The following is a 14952-nucleotide window of genomic DNA, read 5'->3' on the forward strand; positions in this document are numbered from 1 at the left end:
TACAGGAGCAAGCAATTGACCGAGAGCATGAGAGAGATGTATTCCAGCAAGAGATACAGAAGCTGGAACAACAGCTTAAGATTCCACAAAGGAGTCAGCCTGTCAATGAACATCAAACCAGAGAGGTAACACATTTTATTACTTGCACTTAATGAATATAAATGACAAGTTGACAGCTGTTAAGATGTTATAATGAAGCTATTTTATGGTGTACCTACTCTGCATCCATTTACAAGCCAGGAAAGTAAATCCCTTGAGAATGAAGGGTAAGGTGTTGAGGAAAGTGGTGAAACTGTGTTTTGGAAGTTTTTTTAGGCTGGTTGGTTGGTTGGTTGGTTGATTTTAGTCATACAGAAACTTCGTAACTTTCAAAAAGGCTCTTTTAAAAGTATAACTTAACTTAGAAAATCCACTGTTCTCAAAAGCCTGTGGAAGCGTTCAGGACTGTTTTAGCAATTTTACGTGTTATGTTGTTTTGTGACATCCTGTTTATAGCACAGGTACACCACTGAGGGAATTGAGTTGCCAAGGTTTAGCACTTGAGATGTAGTAACACTCTTTATGTACACTTGAACCTCCCCAGTTAAAGTCTGTTTGCACTGAAACAAATTTGTACTGTACATGTTTAGAACAGCAGCTCAAGGGAGTCACAGAAAGCTCTTAGATCAAGGAAAATCAAGAAAAGTGGCAGCAGTTACAAATGTTATGTATTCTGATGCTTTTGCATATTTTGTTTGATGACCTATTAGTCAATTAAATTTCTTTTTTTTTAATGTGGATTTTCTTGTGTTTTGCTTTTTCATCAGTGCATGCATTTTGCATGATTTTCTTGCTTGATTTTCAGTATTAAAATGCCTCTTACTAAGTTGCAATGTGATAATCAAAGCAAACCTCTTACTGAGGTAGTTCTGTTGCTGTAATTCAGTTATTAAATATTAGCAATATTTAGTATTCAATATTGCATAAAATAGTGGAAGGTGTCCCTGCCCATGACAGGACAGTTGGAACCAGGTGATTTTTAAGGTCCCCTCTGACCTAAACCATTTTATGATTCTAGGATAATAGATTAGGGCCATAGACAGGAATAGGACATAAACTGATATATGTGAGATGTAAGTTGTCAAAGTACTTATTTACTTAGAATTTGCTGGTTTGGGACTGTATTTCCCTAGGGGTTTTAATATATTTTAATACAAAGGTTTGTAAGAAGTCTTATGAAGTGTTCAGTCAGTGCTATGTGATATGGTTATCATTGGCCTCTGTGAACAAGGAATCTTCTGGAATTAGCTGGGTATGTGTTAAAAAAGCATACGGAGCAATTCTGCATCAATTTCCTTCTGTTGCAAAGTGTGTGTGCACTCCTCTGCTGCTGACACATTCCACAGATGGAGGGGACTCTAGCACAGTTAATTTTCCGGAATCTGGGATGTTCATTTGGGGTTTGTTATTTGTCTGTTTATAGTTTGGGCCATGGGTAGCGTGTGAATTGCTGGTTAAAATTCTCACATTTAAAAAAAAAATTCTTTCAAGAAAAAAATATTCTAATTTGATAGCATAATGGAAATTGTCCTATTTGTCTGTACAGAATCTATATGTAAAAATCATCCTGATTTATATGCACATGTACACGTGTGTATACTCTTAAGTTGGCAGATATGCTACAATGGAAATTTAAAGCATGATGGAAAATAAAAGACAGCTGTAACTGTGATTAAAATTTTGAGATTAGTATTAGATTTTTTTAATTAGAATTGTTTAGTAGGTAGAAAGATAGACAGATAATGTCTGCAAGCACCACACATGTAGCAGCTATTTTAGAGTTTGGTGGTGTTGAATGTGATACATTACAAATTACAGACAAGGATTTTCAATGCTGTATTAGATTTATGTTTATTTTTTATCAAATGAGGCACATAGTCTTACAGTATGGTATATTTTGATGTCACAATGTTCCTTGGAATATTTCATAAATATACATTTTATCATTGTTTCTCATGCTTTGCTGAGATAGCTGCTTTATTTTTCATAGTTGCACAGTTTTTGAAATCCCCTTCTGCTTTGCGTGAATTCCATGAGCGTTTTCAGTTGATAACTTTGATTCTTTTTTACTGTTGTTTCAGCTTTGCCAACTTATTCCAGGGAGGGTTGTCATAAAGAGTCTGCTCTAGACTTGATTTTTGTTTCTCCATTTCTCTCTCAGGACTTTTCTGAGGTCACTTCAGACTTTGATGTTACTCATGGATGGATAACGTCAATAATACCATCCTATCAGCTTTATGTTCTGATCTTCTTCTCTCCTATCTGTTGAAATGCTTTGAGTCTTCTACATTTGGCTACATCATAACTTCCTAATTGTAAATACTGAAATCAGCTTCTTGAGTGGGACAAAGATTGCTTTCCATGTCTCTTGCTCGATTGCTTAGTTTAACTCAGGTCTTAACTCTTGCATCATACTATGGGTTTGTTATGCATCTTTCTTATCTGTAATTTCAATTAATAGTTTCTGAAATACAGCTAGAAATGGATAGATACTCCTATCTCTGCTACTTCACTTAATCTTTTAATATGTTGTTTCTGAGCTGCAAACATCTGACCTACTGAGATTCAGAATGCTTTATTTGGATGCTTTGTCCCCCATAGAAAGTAAAATGATATCTTCCATGACATCTGTTTGGTCCCATTTAAGAAACTCAGCAAGAAAGCAAAACTTCCCGTTCTTGAGATTGAAGTATAGCAATTCTCTTCCAGTGCTAAAGACCCAGTGAGTTTTAGGATATTTCTGTATGTCACTAATCAGCTCCTCCTTTTGAATAATTTTGTCACAAGCTTTTGTAACAATTACATTCCTCAAAGAGGCAAGTAGCATCTTGACTTTAGGGTCAAGACATTCCATCCATAGATGTTAAAGGCATCTTTTTAGTGGGCCGCATAGGAATGCCATGCTGCTTGCTTTTAAGTGACTAGAAAGTCTGAAGGCTTCAGAAGGACAAGGTCAGTTCTAGAGAGAAGGCAATGTAGCACAGAACATATCAGTTCTTTAAAATACTGTTTATATTTGTTGGATGTAGTACTGCAGTATTCTAACTGTACATTCTGTTTCACCTAAAGAGTAGGAGTTTTGTTATTGCTGTCAAAAATGAGTGGTGTTGCTTTTGCTACCAAACCTTTCCAGTGTGGTACAACATATTAATCTTCTTGCCATATTGTCACCAGGTTGAACAGTTAACAAATCATCTCAAAGAAAAAACAGACAAATGCAGTGAGCTTTTGCTTTCTAAGGAGCAACTTCAGAGAGATATACAAGAACGAAATGAAGAAATTGAGAAGCTAGAATGCAGGATAAGAGAACTGGAACAAGCCTTAATCATCAGTGCAGACAACCTGCAAAAGGTATTGCTTTGTCTAAACTTATCAAGGATTTGCTACTTTCTTATTTTCTTGAGACAAAAACAGTGTATTTTTTTATCTGACTGTTACTAATATAATTTCTATTTAAAGGTAGAGGAAAGGAAACAGTTTGGTACCATCATAGTAAAGGGAGAGTTACCTCTTGAAGTACAACTGCAAGCTGAACGAGAGGCTGTGGACAGAAAGGAAAAGGAGGTAAAATGCCTGTGAAATGCTCATGTTTTCTCTGGTATTTTGTTTTGTCGGTTTTTGCTTTCTGTTGTGTTTAGTGAACTATACAGATAAAATTTTTTACAGATCACAGAGACAGCAGTCCAAATCCCCTTGAAATTCTCTTGAGAGTGAGAGCCATGATAGTTGTTCTATTTTAATATTTATGACTTGCAAGAATGTTTCTGAAATCAAAATTCAGCCCAATTAAGAAAAACTTCATGGCAAGTTCAACTGATTTTTTAGTGGGGTTTAAAATTCCATTCAGTTTAAGGACTCGGGTCACTGAGTACACATTCTTTTGTTTGTGCATAGCAAACCAGTTGACTGTAGACATTGTACTTGAAAATTATGGCATTTAATTTTTGGTATGTCTGTCTACTCGTTTTCCACCATTTTTTTTTTCTTTGAAACATAGGTCACGAACCTCGAGGAACAATTGGAGCAGTTTCGAGAGGAGCTGGAAAATAAAAATGAAGAAGTTCAGCAATTGCACATGCAGCTAGAAATTCAGCTAAAGGAGTCCACTACACACTTACAAGAACTTGAACAAGAGAACAAATTATTTAAGGTAACTGCATAACAGAGAAGCCTAGAGCTTTATTCTCTCTCCTCTCCAGAAATAAAGTCTTTGAAAATGGCCAGACACGAAATTCTTTCTCTTTCTTAAGCATTTCATAGTTCAACTTGCAAAAATATTAAAAAGCTCATATAATTATTTCTCATTCCATGGAATCTGTTTATTTTAATTCTTACACCTGAAATACTCGGAGAAGTATATGCAGAAAATGTTATGTACACCTCTAACATGTTTTGTTGTTATTGTTTTTTGGCAGGATGAAATGGAAATACTGGGACTAGCTATCCAGAAATCTGAAGATACCACCATAAAGGACCATCATTTAGTGGCTGGGAGGCTTGCACACATCATGCAAGAAAAGGAGCAGGAAATACATCATCTGCATGAACAAATTGCAAAACTGCAACAGCAACTTGAGGCCACAACTGACAACAAGGTACATACTACTGAAATAGTCCTACTTTGTCCTGCTAGTTGTTTGAAGGAAAAAGCCCCTCTGTCCCCCACCAAATACATTCGCTTCTATTGCTGCCTTAGTTTAAAAACACAAATGCTTCAGTTTCAAGCAATGCTTTAAACCTAATCTCTTTTTCCTCTTTAGTCTGATTTTTTATCAAGGATGCTTTTTGCTTGCTTTTCTTTTTAATTATTCTGCCTTATTTCTGCTTGAGGTTTTGTCTTAAATTCTTCATTTCTTATTCTTCTAATACTTCTGAACATTTAATAGTATGCAGATAGCTGAATTCAATCTCAGTATTCATTTTAACATCTTCCCTCCCGTGACTTACATTCAGTGTTATGTTTGAGTGACACCTGCTGGATCACATTAGATTTTAAATTTTTTTTATCAGTTGAACTTTTGAGCCCCATGCTTGTGTGAATACTCTGTCATCATACCAGTGCTGGCAACATCTTTTATCCAGTTTGAGGAGCAAACAAAATGCTGTGTTTTATTAGAAATAGAGACAAAAAAAAAAAAAAAGCAGATTCATCTTTTATTTACTGAGATTTAACACCTGTAGTTTTCTGTTATTTTTGAATGATGTGTTTTTATGATAATAAGCTTCATCTTCTTTTGGGTTACTTCTATTTTTTACAGATAAAACACACTTGATTTCAACAGAAATACTACTTATTTTGCAATGATGTAAGTGACAGCAGAAACAGACCTTCAGTCTTTTTTTTTATAGAAAGAAAAATTGATTTTTTCAGTGGATGCGTTTTTGATTCTTACCACTTTAAATGTCATTTATTAGCCATAAGCTTTAACTCAAGAGCAAGTATTATGCACTAAGTTAAGAACAGGATTTCTGTTACCCCTTAGTAGCTGACTGAACATTTAGGCTAACATTTACTAGGACTTATTTAATCCACTGAAATAGAGCTCTGGCTGAGCTGGATAAGTTCACTGAGTCTTTATGTGCAAAATGCAGTTATAAAGAACCTCAGTGAATAATGACAGAACTTTGAATTGGATTTAGGAAATTGCATTTAGGAAACATCATACTTCAGGAATCCAGAATGGTTTTGCTCTATACAATAACTCTAGGAATAGAGTTGAAATTCTTACCTTGAGAAATATACCCAAAATTCAGTTATAATTCATTTTAATGATTGGTTCTTCTCCTGTTATATGAAGCTTCATTTTCTTAATTTCATCCTCTTACTTGGTTTTATTTTTCAGGACATTAAATAATCACTCTGCTTGATTATGAGATCAGTATTAAATATTAATAAATTATTTTTAGGTTAATCCTTTTTCTAAGTCACTTAGACATCTTAGTCCCACTAAGTGCTTTTCTTTTAATTACTGTATTTGCCTTCTGTGGACCTTTATTCCATTATGTTATGAAGAACAGAAACTGTTATGCTGAGTTGATAGCAATCACCAGGATCACTGTTCTTTCTTCTGCCTGTGGCACAGGGGTTGACACTAAGGTCTCTTCCAACCCAAACTGTTCTATGATTTTGAGCTTTCCGTAGTCTCTGTGGATTTTTAAAATTAGGTTCTTGGTTTGAAAATCAGCCCCCCTAATTTATATAGTCACATTTATCTTTTATTTTTGTACATATTATGTTATTACAAAGTCATCGACTTATTCTATTTAACTAACTAAGTGTAGTGAAGTATAGAGAGACAAAGGAAAAAGCATGGCTATTTGAGTAATGAATTTAGTCATCTTTCTTTTCTGCATTTTTTCTTCATATTTTTAAAAGGCCCTTTTAGAGTTCTTACCTATTTTAGATACCATAACTGATTTTATTTATAATATGTATTTCTAAATATTTTTGACATATTTTCTTCTGTCTTCTTCATTTCCAGTGTAGAAGCACTGTTCATTTCAGATCTTCAAACATTCCATTAAAAAAATACATCCACTTTGTTTCTTAGACTTACTACTTACAGTCTGGGCTGTCTTTATTTTCTCTTTGTAAAGACAAAATCTTTTGTCATTTTCCTACATTCAAATGAGAATTTGCCTCTACTGCAATTTAACAAGAAGGTTTTTTAATGAATTTTATTAAACTTATTCTATTGGACTCTAATAACTTCTTTTTATTCCTTTTGCTAAGACTTTTTTATTTAGTAAATTTAGTGTTCATCCACACTGATCTTTCCATTTTTTGTTTCTACTCCTTATTAAAAGATGTCTTCTCTTTTCTGCATCACGAAGTCATCACCTTCGTATTTGCTCAGTTACATCATTTTATTAATTTCCTGGAATTTTGGGCCCCTTATGCAGTCCCTTATGCAGAACTTCTAAAGTCAAGTGTCTTTAGAAGTAATCTAGGACAGTATTATTCTCACTGTCTTCATGTCTTCACCATTTTGTTTGGATAGTCATATATATTGTAAAATAAATACTTCTTTAACTTTGTCTCACTTTACTTTGATTTAAACTATAGCACAAAGAAATAATTGTGCTCTGGGTTTATGAGTACTATTTGCCCTGCATGTTTTTGAGCACTGCATGTGTGTGCACACACACAGAGACAGACAAACACATATTTAGGTTTGTGGTAGAAAATGTCAGAGTCAACTGATAGGTGTTTTCTGTAGTCTCAGATTAAAAGTGTTCTTTCTCTGAATATTACAAATGCTTTTGTTTCATCTGATGTTTTAATACCTGTTTTGCAGTTCTTTATGGTCACAGGCTACTTTGTCAGTCCTGTTCGAAGTCTGTATTCTCATAAAACTTTAGAAGAGACATCATATTAAGAAATTCACTGAGCACATACTTTCATTTACAAGATGTTTCAGCATTTGATTAAACTGTTTCTGTGAAGTCCAGGGCAAAAATTATCTGAGGTTTTAATAGTTACCTGTTATAAAATCCTTTTCTTGGATTTGGGGTTTTTTTCCCCCCAGGTTATTGAAGAGCAAAATGAGCATATACGTGAGCTTGAGGCCCGGGTAGAATGTCTGAAGAGTGAACAAGAACGTGTGAAGAAAAAAAATGATGAGGAAGTAGAGCAGTTGAATGATGTAATTGATAAGCTTCAGCAGGAACTGGCAATTATTGAACAAAAAATACCTGCAGACATTGCTGCTTTTCAAGAAGATCCTGACAGTCTGAAACACATGCTTGAAACAGTTCTGGCAGAAAAGGAAGCTCTGGAAAAGCAAGTAGAAAACATAAATGCAGAGGCATCTCGAACAAAGAATGAGCTTGAGGAAACTAAGTTAGAAATGAATCAGTTAAAGCAAGAAATAAGTATGTTAAAAAAAGAGCATGAAAGAATAACAGAAAAATATAAGTGTGCACTGATGAAAGGTGATAAGTCAAAAACAGAAGATAGGAGCAATGGGAAAACTGAACAAGTGGACGAAGGCTTATGTGAGGAGATAGAGGTGCTAGATCAGTCCCTGCTTAGAGCTTCTGAGGAGGATACAGGAGTCACCATTAGCAAGATGGAGGTGCAACTGCAACATCTTCAGGCATGCATTAAGGACAAAGACTCAGAACTGTGCCAGTCCTACAATGAAATAAAAGACCTGAAAGAGCAAAGCAAAGCTGAAAGGGAAACACTTAAAAAGAAGATATTAGAACTGGAAAAGACACTAGTGGAGAAAGTTGCTGCTGCTCTTGTGAGTCAGGTTCAGCTAAATGCAGTTCAAGAGCAGAGAAAATTCATGCAGGAAATTCAGGAAGCTTCAAAATGTGTGGAAGAAGCAAGCAAGAATGACCAAACAGTGGGTTTGAGTGGTGCAACTGAAAATGAGACAGAATCAAAATTATCACTCTTAACACAGAAGCTTAGTGAGATGGAAGACCAACTGTCAATGGTAAATCATAACTTGGAGATAGAAAAAGAAAATGTAAGAGTTGCACAAAAGGAAGCTAAAGTGAAAGAAGAGCGATTCTTAGAGCTTCAGCAGTTACTAGAAGAGGTTCAAGAAAAATATAAAGGCGAGATTCAGAAATACATGAAGCAAGAAGAAATGCAGACATATCAGGTAATTAGATGCTATTTTCTTTTGGCTTGTTTTCACTAAAACCTGTTATTTTATGTAAGGTATAAATGAAATGGTTCTTAATGAGAATAATTCTAAGAATATTCTGCTATGTGGGGTACTTTAATTTCTATATTATTCCTGGAGTTATAAAGAAGAGAAGGGTGTTATTTTAGGTGAACCTCACTACCGGTTTCCATTTTGCATTAAAAACATCTTGCCATTTTATGAATGCAGGGTGATTTTGAATTTTGGACATATACTTTCTTATTCTTAATTTGAATTGATATAGAGTGGAATGAATTACACTTCTACATGATGTGGAGGTAGAGATATAAAAATTAAAATTATAAAAATTGTCTAAGAGAGGATTCAGAATGACATGGGAAATTATATCAATTTGTCTGTACAGGTATTTTTGGGAGGGAGGTTGATTGTTTATGTCTGTTTTGATCTTGGTTTATGTTTTCTCATTTTCCCATCTCAGTTACAAAGATATTTCCCATCATTAGTTTTTCCACTATACATTTGTCCTGATTTCCACCCACACTGGTTTGTTGCCTCTGAATTTAAAACCTTCAGTCAAAATTGACTATGCTTGGTAATCTGAACATGGGCTTGATATCTCTAAACTTGAGAGTTTCAGCAATTGTGGAACCCAGTACTGGACAAGAAAAGGTTTTAGGGTCTTTCATCCTAGTGCAGATTGAATTAATGTCATAAATGTCTTATAAATTAAATAATATTATCATACCTCATTTCCTACTCTCTGTTGACCTTCCTCCCAGTGCCTTCTGTGTGGTGTAGGCAATTTCTGCTTGCAGTTCAGTAAACTGTAAGAAGATAGTCTTTCCTCCCATGGTCTCTTAGTCTTAATTTTTTGAGGCTGTGTTAATCCAAATAACATACCTTTGTTTTCCCCTATGGCCTTTTCATTTTGTAAGTTAGTGGGAAAGTGATCAGTGCTGATAATACTTGATTCTCTACCATTTTCCCTATCTTGTGTTGCCATCTAGGTTGGAGCGCAGCTCACTGAAAGTCAAAAAGAAAATGTGCTTATGAATGAACTTGAACAAGTTAAAGAAGAGGCAGCTGCTGCTAAGGAAGAACTGAGCAGTTACAGAGAAAAGGCAGAAAAACTTCAGCAAGAACTAGCAGTAAGAACCAGATTGTTACATATTGTATTTAAAGCAACTGATTATACTGGACTTAGTGTGCAAATATGCCTGTTATAGGTTTTTTTATATCTTTTACCGAGAATGCCACCAAGAAAAACAATCAGTCAGTGCCTACTGTCAGTGGAACAGAGCTGATGCTGTAGATCAGATCTTCACTTGTTGCCAAAGTACATAGTTCTACAGTCCACTGCAGTGCAACAGTGGATCTACAGATGTATTTCTTAGGAGATAATTTTTGATGCCATGTGTCGTAACTGCATTAAAATAGGACTTAACCGAGCTGTAATGGTTTAGAGGATTGCTTGGATTTTAGATATTTTAAGTATTTGGAAGGACTGCAAATGAGATTCTCCATATTTACAGGTAAAAGAGGCAAATCTGATACATCTTCAGGAAGACCTGTGCAAAGTTAAAGAGAATCTAGTTAGTTACCTGAGAAAGGACAAGGAAATGGCAAAAACTGAAAGCAAGAAGGATGCAGAAATGTCATGTGATTTGTCAACCCATGAGTCTTCTCTAATTGGAAAAAGCTCCTCATCGCAAACAGACAAGACCGCAGAAATCAACAGCTGTATGCAAACTTCACCAGTCTCTGTTAAAAATGCAGAAATCCAAATTGATTTGCAAAATGAATGTTCTTCAGAAGAGATTGCAGAGATCATAAGAGAATTTACTGAAAAAATTGACCAAATGCAAGAACTCCATGCAGCTGAAATCATGGACATGGAGACAAGGCATATCTCTGAATCTGAAGCATTAAAGAGAGAGAAGTTTGTTGCAGTGCAAGTATTGACTGAAGAATGTAATACCTTAAAGGAAGTCATAGAAACTCTACGAGCCAAAGAGGTGTGTATCCTATTTTATATTCATTGAACTGCTTCAGTTCTTGTTCTTTCTCTTTCTACAAAAATTTCCATTTAAAGTCTGTTAAGCGTAAACCACTCCATGTTCATTATAAAGCTTTTAAGTACTCTAATGTTTCCATGGCCTTGGGAGAGACTGTGAACCCCTTCCTCAGCAATTTAAGTTGCAAGGGTGCTCAATGATCAGGTGCTTCCTTGTGCTTCTGCCTTGAACCTGTTCTGTTCTGTCAAGTGGGGACAAGTGTATTGTTGAATGCCATCTTTCTCATCTCTGGCTTTATTACTTTGATTGCAGGGGAGGTGGAATAAAGTGGCTCACATTGTTTCCTGCTTCTTAGAAGTCAGTCCCTTATTGAGAGTGTTTAAAGGGGTGAGGGGTGTTTAAAGATTGGATTGTTTTCTTTTCTAAATACAGAGAATCCCAGTTTCTGGAGTAGCACGTTCTCCACCATATCAAGCTAGAGATGGAGGTTCTAGTGGTAAGAAAAAAATTTTTATAGATTTCAAACAGCATTATGTATTAAATCTGCTTTTTTGATATTAACTTTTCTGTTAAAGAGTCTGTGCTCTAAGAAATCAAAACAGCTACTCCCCAGAGAGAAGTAGAAGCCTGTTGCACTAACAAAAGGTGCTGAGCGTGCCATGTCTGATAATTTGCTACAAAAGGAAAATGTCTAAAGCGGAGATGAGTTGATTTGAGGCATCAGATGCTAATTTTTTTTTCTTCCCACTGTAGTTCCTATATTCTTCTTACCTATTACATTATCTCTTCAGCGTAGCTTCATCATCTCTTGACAGTATTTAAAGCTACAGCTCCCTAGCAGTGGGAGATAAGAACAGGTGCTGACTTCTCCATGAGCAATAAAAATTATTACTGTGATCCTTTTCAAGGGGAAGGCTAAGCATATTAAGAGGGGGTCATTTGGCAGAATTGTTTGTGTAAGTAGTTGTTTCTCCTTTAAAACTAAACTAAGACTTTTAAGTTTGGTTGGGTTTTTTGGTTGTTTTTTTTTTTTAGTTCTGTTTTGCTTTTGCTTCTTTGAAACTGAAGAAGAAAAACTATAAAACAGGGTCTCCAGGCTTAGAATCAACCCTTAGTGACATGCAACTACCTGTTACAACAACAAATAAAAAATACTGTTTTGATTCCTGTTCTTCAAAGCTTCACAGTAATCCAGCTTTAATGTTTTTCTCTCCTTTTATTTTAGACTCCAGTTCAGACTGGAGTCAAGGAATATATCTTGCTCAGACCCAGGGATCCGACACAATATCTGAAGGAATAGATGAAGGTGAAACTTCAGCTGATTTACTTCCAAAAAAAATTAAGGTAAAATAGACATGATCTTTTTTTTTTTTTTAATGGAACAAGAGTGATACTAAACAAAAGTTTAGATTAGCTGCTGCTTGATCCAGTGAAAAGAGAGCCATTTAGATAAGTTTTAGTGTTGACTGTTTCAATACAAAATAATTCTGAACAATGATGCACATGTTTGCATTCTAAATGAAATTAAATATGAATTTTGTAAATAGCTTGTTCTCAATTATGATTATGAGAAATAAAACTATTGTTAATTATAATTTATTTAGTTAAACTATATTAATGATAATGTCATGATCATATGTTACGTAATTTTATAGATTCTATTGGTATAGGTTTAGAATAATAGCTATGTTATAAAAGCAAACATACATGTTTATTATAAACAGTAAGGGTATCATGCTTTAATTACATTTAAAAAAAGATCTTTTGTGACAAATCCCCAGTTTCATAGTAATTTCAAAAAATGAATTGCAAAGCTCACTTGGGAGCTTCCCAAGACTTTGTTTTTAAAACGTCAGTTTCCATCAGCAACTATGCTAAAAAATTAAAAATTGATTTGACAGATGTACACTGGAAATTTTCTTTTGGAACTGAGGAAAAATACACCTATTTAATAAATTTCTATTTGAGAGATATTAGTAACTCAGTGAAACGTCCATCTTTGATATGGGGAAGTATAAATAGTTTCTTTACGCTGATCAAATTAGAAGTACAAATATTCCAATATGTATGAAATAAGATTATTATTATTGTTGTTTGTTTTATTATATGTTGTTGTTACTGGCATTACTGATTTCTTTTTGCATTTATTGTAGGGTTTGCTGAGAGCAGTCCATCATGAAGGCATACAGGTGCTGTCTCTCACTGAATTTCCATATGGTGAAAGAGATCTGTCACCTCATAAGCAAGAACCAGAACCTTGGCTAGAGGAAAGAAAAGCTTTTCTAAGCACCATTTCGTCTTTGAAAGATCTGATTGCAAAAATGCAACTTCATAGAGAAGCTGAGGTATAAATGATGTCATAAGATCCTATCTAAATAAAAAATAATTTATGATAACCTGATAAGACACATTCACAGTTCAGGTTTAAATGCTTAAATATAGTGTTACAAGGCAAAATATTTTAAAAATATGCTGAAAACTGCATATTGCACTTTATGGTAATAGTCTCTTAAATTACAGCTTGTATTTATTCTTCTCTGCGTTGATATCTTTTGACTGTATAGATTCACCTTTTAAAAAGAATTCTATTTTGAAAGCATGTTCCAGGACCAGTTAAAGTAGATTCTTTAACGATGTTATTTATTGGTGTAGTAGAACTTAGATACTATTAAAAAGATATTGTAGTGAGAGATGTTGTAGTGAGAGAATTATTTAAAATACAACATAGTATTAATCAGTAATCTGTTAAAACTTTTTAGGACTTACTTGCCTGTTAAATTACCCCAGTTAGACTTTTGGATATATGTAGGTAGTTTGTATTATTTCAGCATTTTCTTTAGCATGCAAAGTGGGGAGATTAACTTCATGTCATTTAAAATGAAATCTTTTTCATACACAACGTCTGCACAGTGCTACATAGCTCTGTGACAGCCTAGGAACATACATGTAACATAAAAATTAAAAGAATGATGTGATACAATAATATAAATAGTAACTACCCAGGCCTAAGCTTTCAGTTACAAAAAGCTAAATCGCCTCCATCTAAAACACAGATAAAAGTTTAGCATTTGTGAATGCAGAAGAAATAACATATACAATAAATGCATCCATTTTTATGAATTAATGTTATACAGTTATTTAGTAAGAAAAGCTAAATATTCCATTGAAAATACACACTTTACATAAAATTATAATGATGTAGTCTTTCAGTTCTGCTGATTAAATTTGTTTTATACCACTGCAGATTTATGCAAGTACTGAGTCTCCTGAAAATGTCTCAGACTGGCGAGGAGAACTTCTGCGTGCTATTCAACAGCTTTTTGTGAGGGAACAAAATGTTCTTCTTGCTGCGTTTCAAACTGAACTGGCAGAACTGGGCACAAGAGATGCAGTGATATTGATGAATCAGTTAGAGCACAGACTACAAGAGCAGGTAATATAAACCATACTGTAGTCAAAGTGTTTGTCTGCATTAGATTTTAATTTTGAATGTATAAATCCATTAAAAATATACGTATTAATAGTAGTTTTGACAGTCTAAGAGTGAAAACAAAGTCAGACTTGTAGGGAGAAGTGGTGTCTTTAAAAAAAAATTATGTGGTATGGAAAAGAGATTTTTGGGTGCACGAGTTATAATACAAATACAGCTTTCAGAGATCAATTTTAATTAAACAGAGCTGTCCTGAGCTAGATGTCATTAAGTTAATTAGAATTACTTTACATTGTGTAAAAGAAAAAGGTAACTTGTATATATGAAGCAAGTTGTAAGAAGAGGAAGTGCTAAGGCTGCTATGGGACAGAGAGAGGTAGGTTATCACCTCTGAAACATGGAAGAATTAGTAAGAAATATTATGGTTTGTCAGAAAACTGATAGTTCTTCTCATTCTGTAACTTTGGTGCCTAGTAGAGAAATAAAAAAATAGTTCTTCAAAATATTATAATATTGACTTAATTGAAAATGTTTTGAATGTGTATGGACTATGAATATATAAGTAAATGTGATATCAACATCATAGATATTATTATATTTTTATTATATTAGTAGTAGTTATTCTAATTAGCTATTCTAATAAAATCTGGAGTTTTACTTTGAAATGTTTCTAATGCTAATAGGCTACTAACCAGAGAGCAGCAATGGATTGTCTTCAGAATGCAGACAGAAGAAGTTTGCTGATGGAGATTCAAGTATTGCATGCTCAGATGAAAAGTAATCCAAAGAGAGAACAAGAGATTGATTCAAAAAGTCAAGGTGACTTCTCTGGTAATATATGAAT

The 14952-nt window shown here is 34.2% G+C and overlaps 1 protein-coding gene across 8 annotated transcripts in view; it reads left to right on the plus strand.

Moving 5' to 3' along the window:
* The window catches only part of AKAP9 (A-kinase anchoring protein 9), a 114724-nt gene that overhangs the window by 86471 nt on the left and 13301 nt on the right, over positions 1 to 14952 (plus strand). For 6 of the 8 annotated variants that reach the window (XM_017817681.1, XM_017817688.1, XM_017817685.1 and 3 more), the window contains 13 exons: positions 6 to 125; positions 3214 to 3390; positions 3499 to 3603; positions 4037 to 4189; positions 4455 to 4634; positions 7569 to 8657; positions 9671 to 9811; positions 10196 to 10678; positions 11111 to 11174; positions 11904 to 12022; positions 12832 to 13023; positions 13923 to 14111; positions 14792 to 14939. In XM_017817681.1, the coding sequence (XP_017673170.1) occupies positions 6 to 125; positions 3214 to 3390; positions 3499 to 3603; positions 4037 to 4189; positions 4455 to 4634; positions 7569 to 8657; positions 9671 to 9811; positions 10196 to 10678; positions 11111 to 11174; positions 11904 to 12022; positions 12832 to 13023; positions 13923 to 14111; positions 14792 to 14939 (3160 nt within the window). The remainder of the gene's footprint in view (positions 1 to 5; positions 126 to 3213; positions 3391 to 3498; positions 3604 to 4036; positions 4190 to 4454; positions 4635 to 7568; positions 8658 to 9670; positions 9812 to 10195; positions 10679 to 11110; positions 11175 to 11903; positions 12023 to 12831; positions 13024 to 13922; positions 14112 to 14791; positions 14940 to 14952) is intronic. The other 2 variants (XM_017817683.1, XM_017817686.1) reach the window with 1 other exon arrangement.

Source organism: Lepidothrix coronata, unplaced genomic scaffold (genome assembly GCF_001604755.1).
Source record: "Lepidothrix coronata isolate B3197 unplaced genomic scaffold, Lepidothrix_coronata-1.0 Scaffold62, whole genome shotgun sequence".
NCBI classification, from domain to species: domain Eukaryota; kingdom Metazoa; phylum Chordata; class Aves; order Passeriformes; family Pipridae; genus Lepidothrix; species Lepidothrix coronata.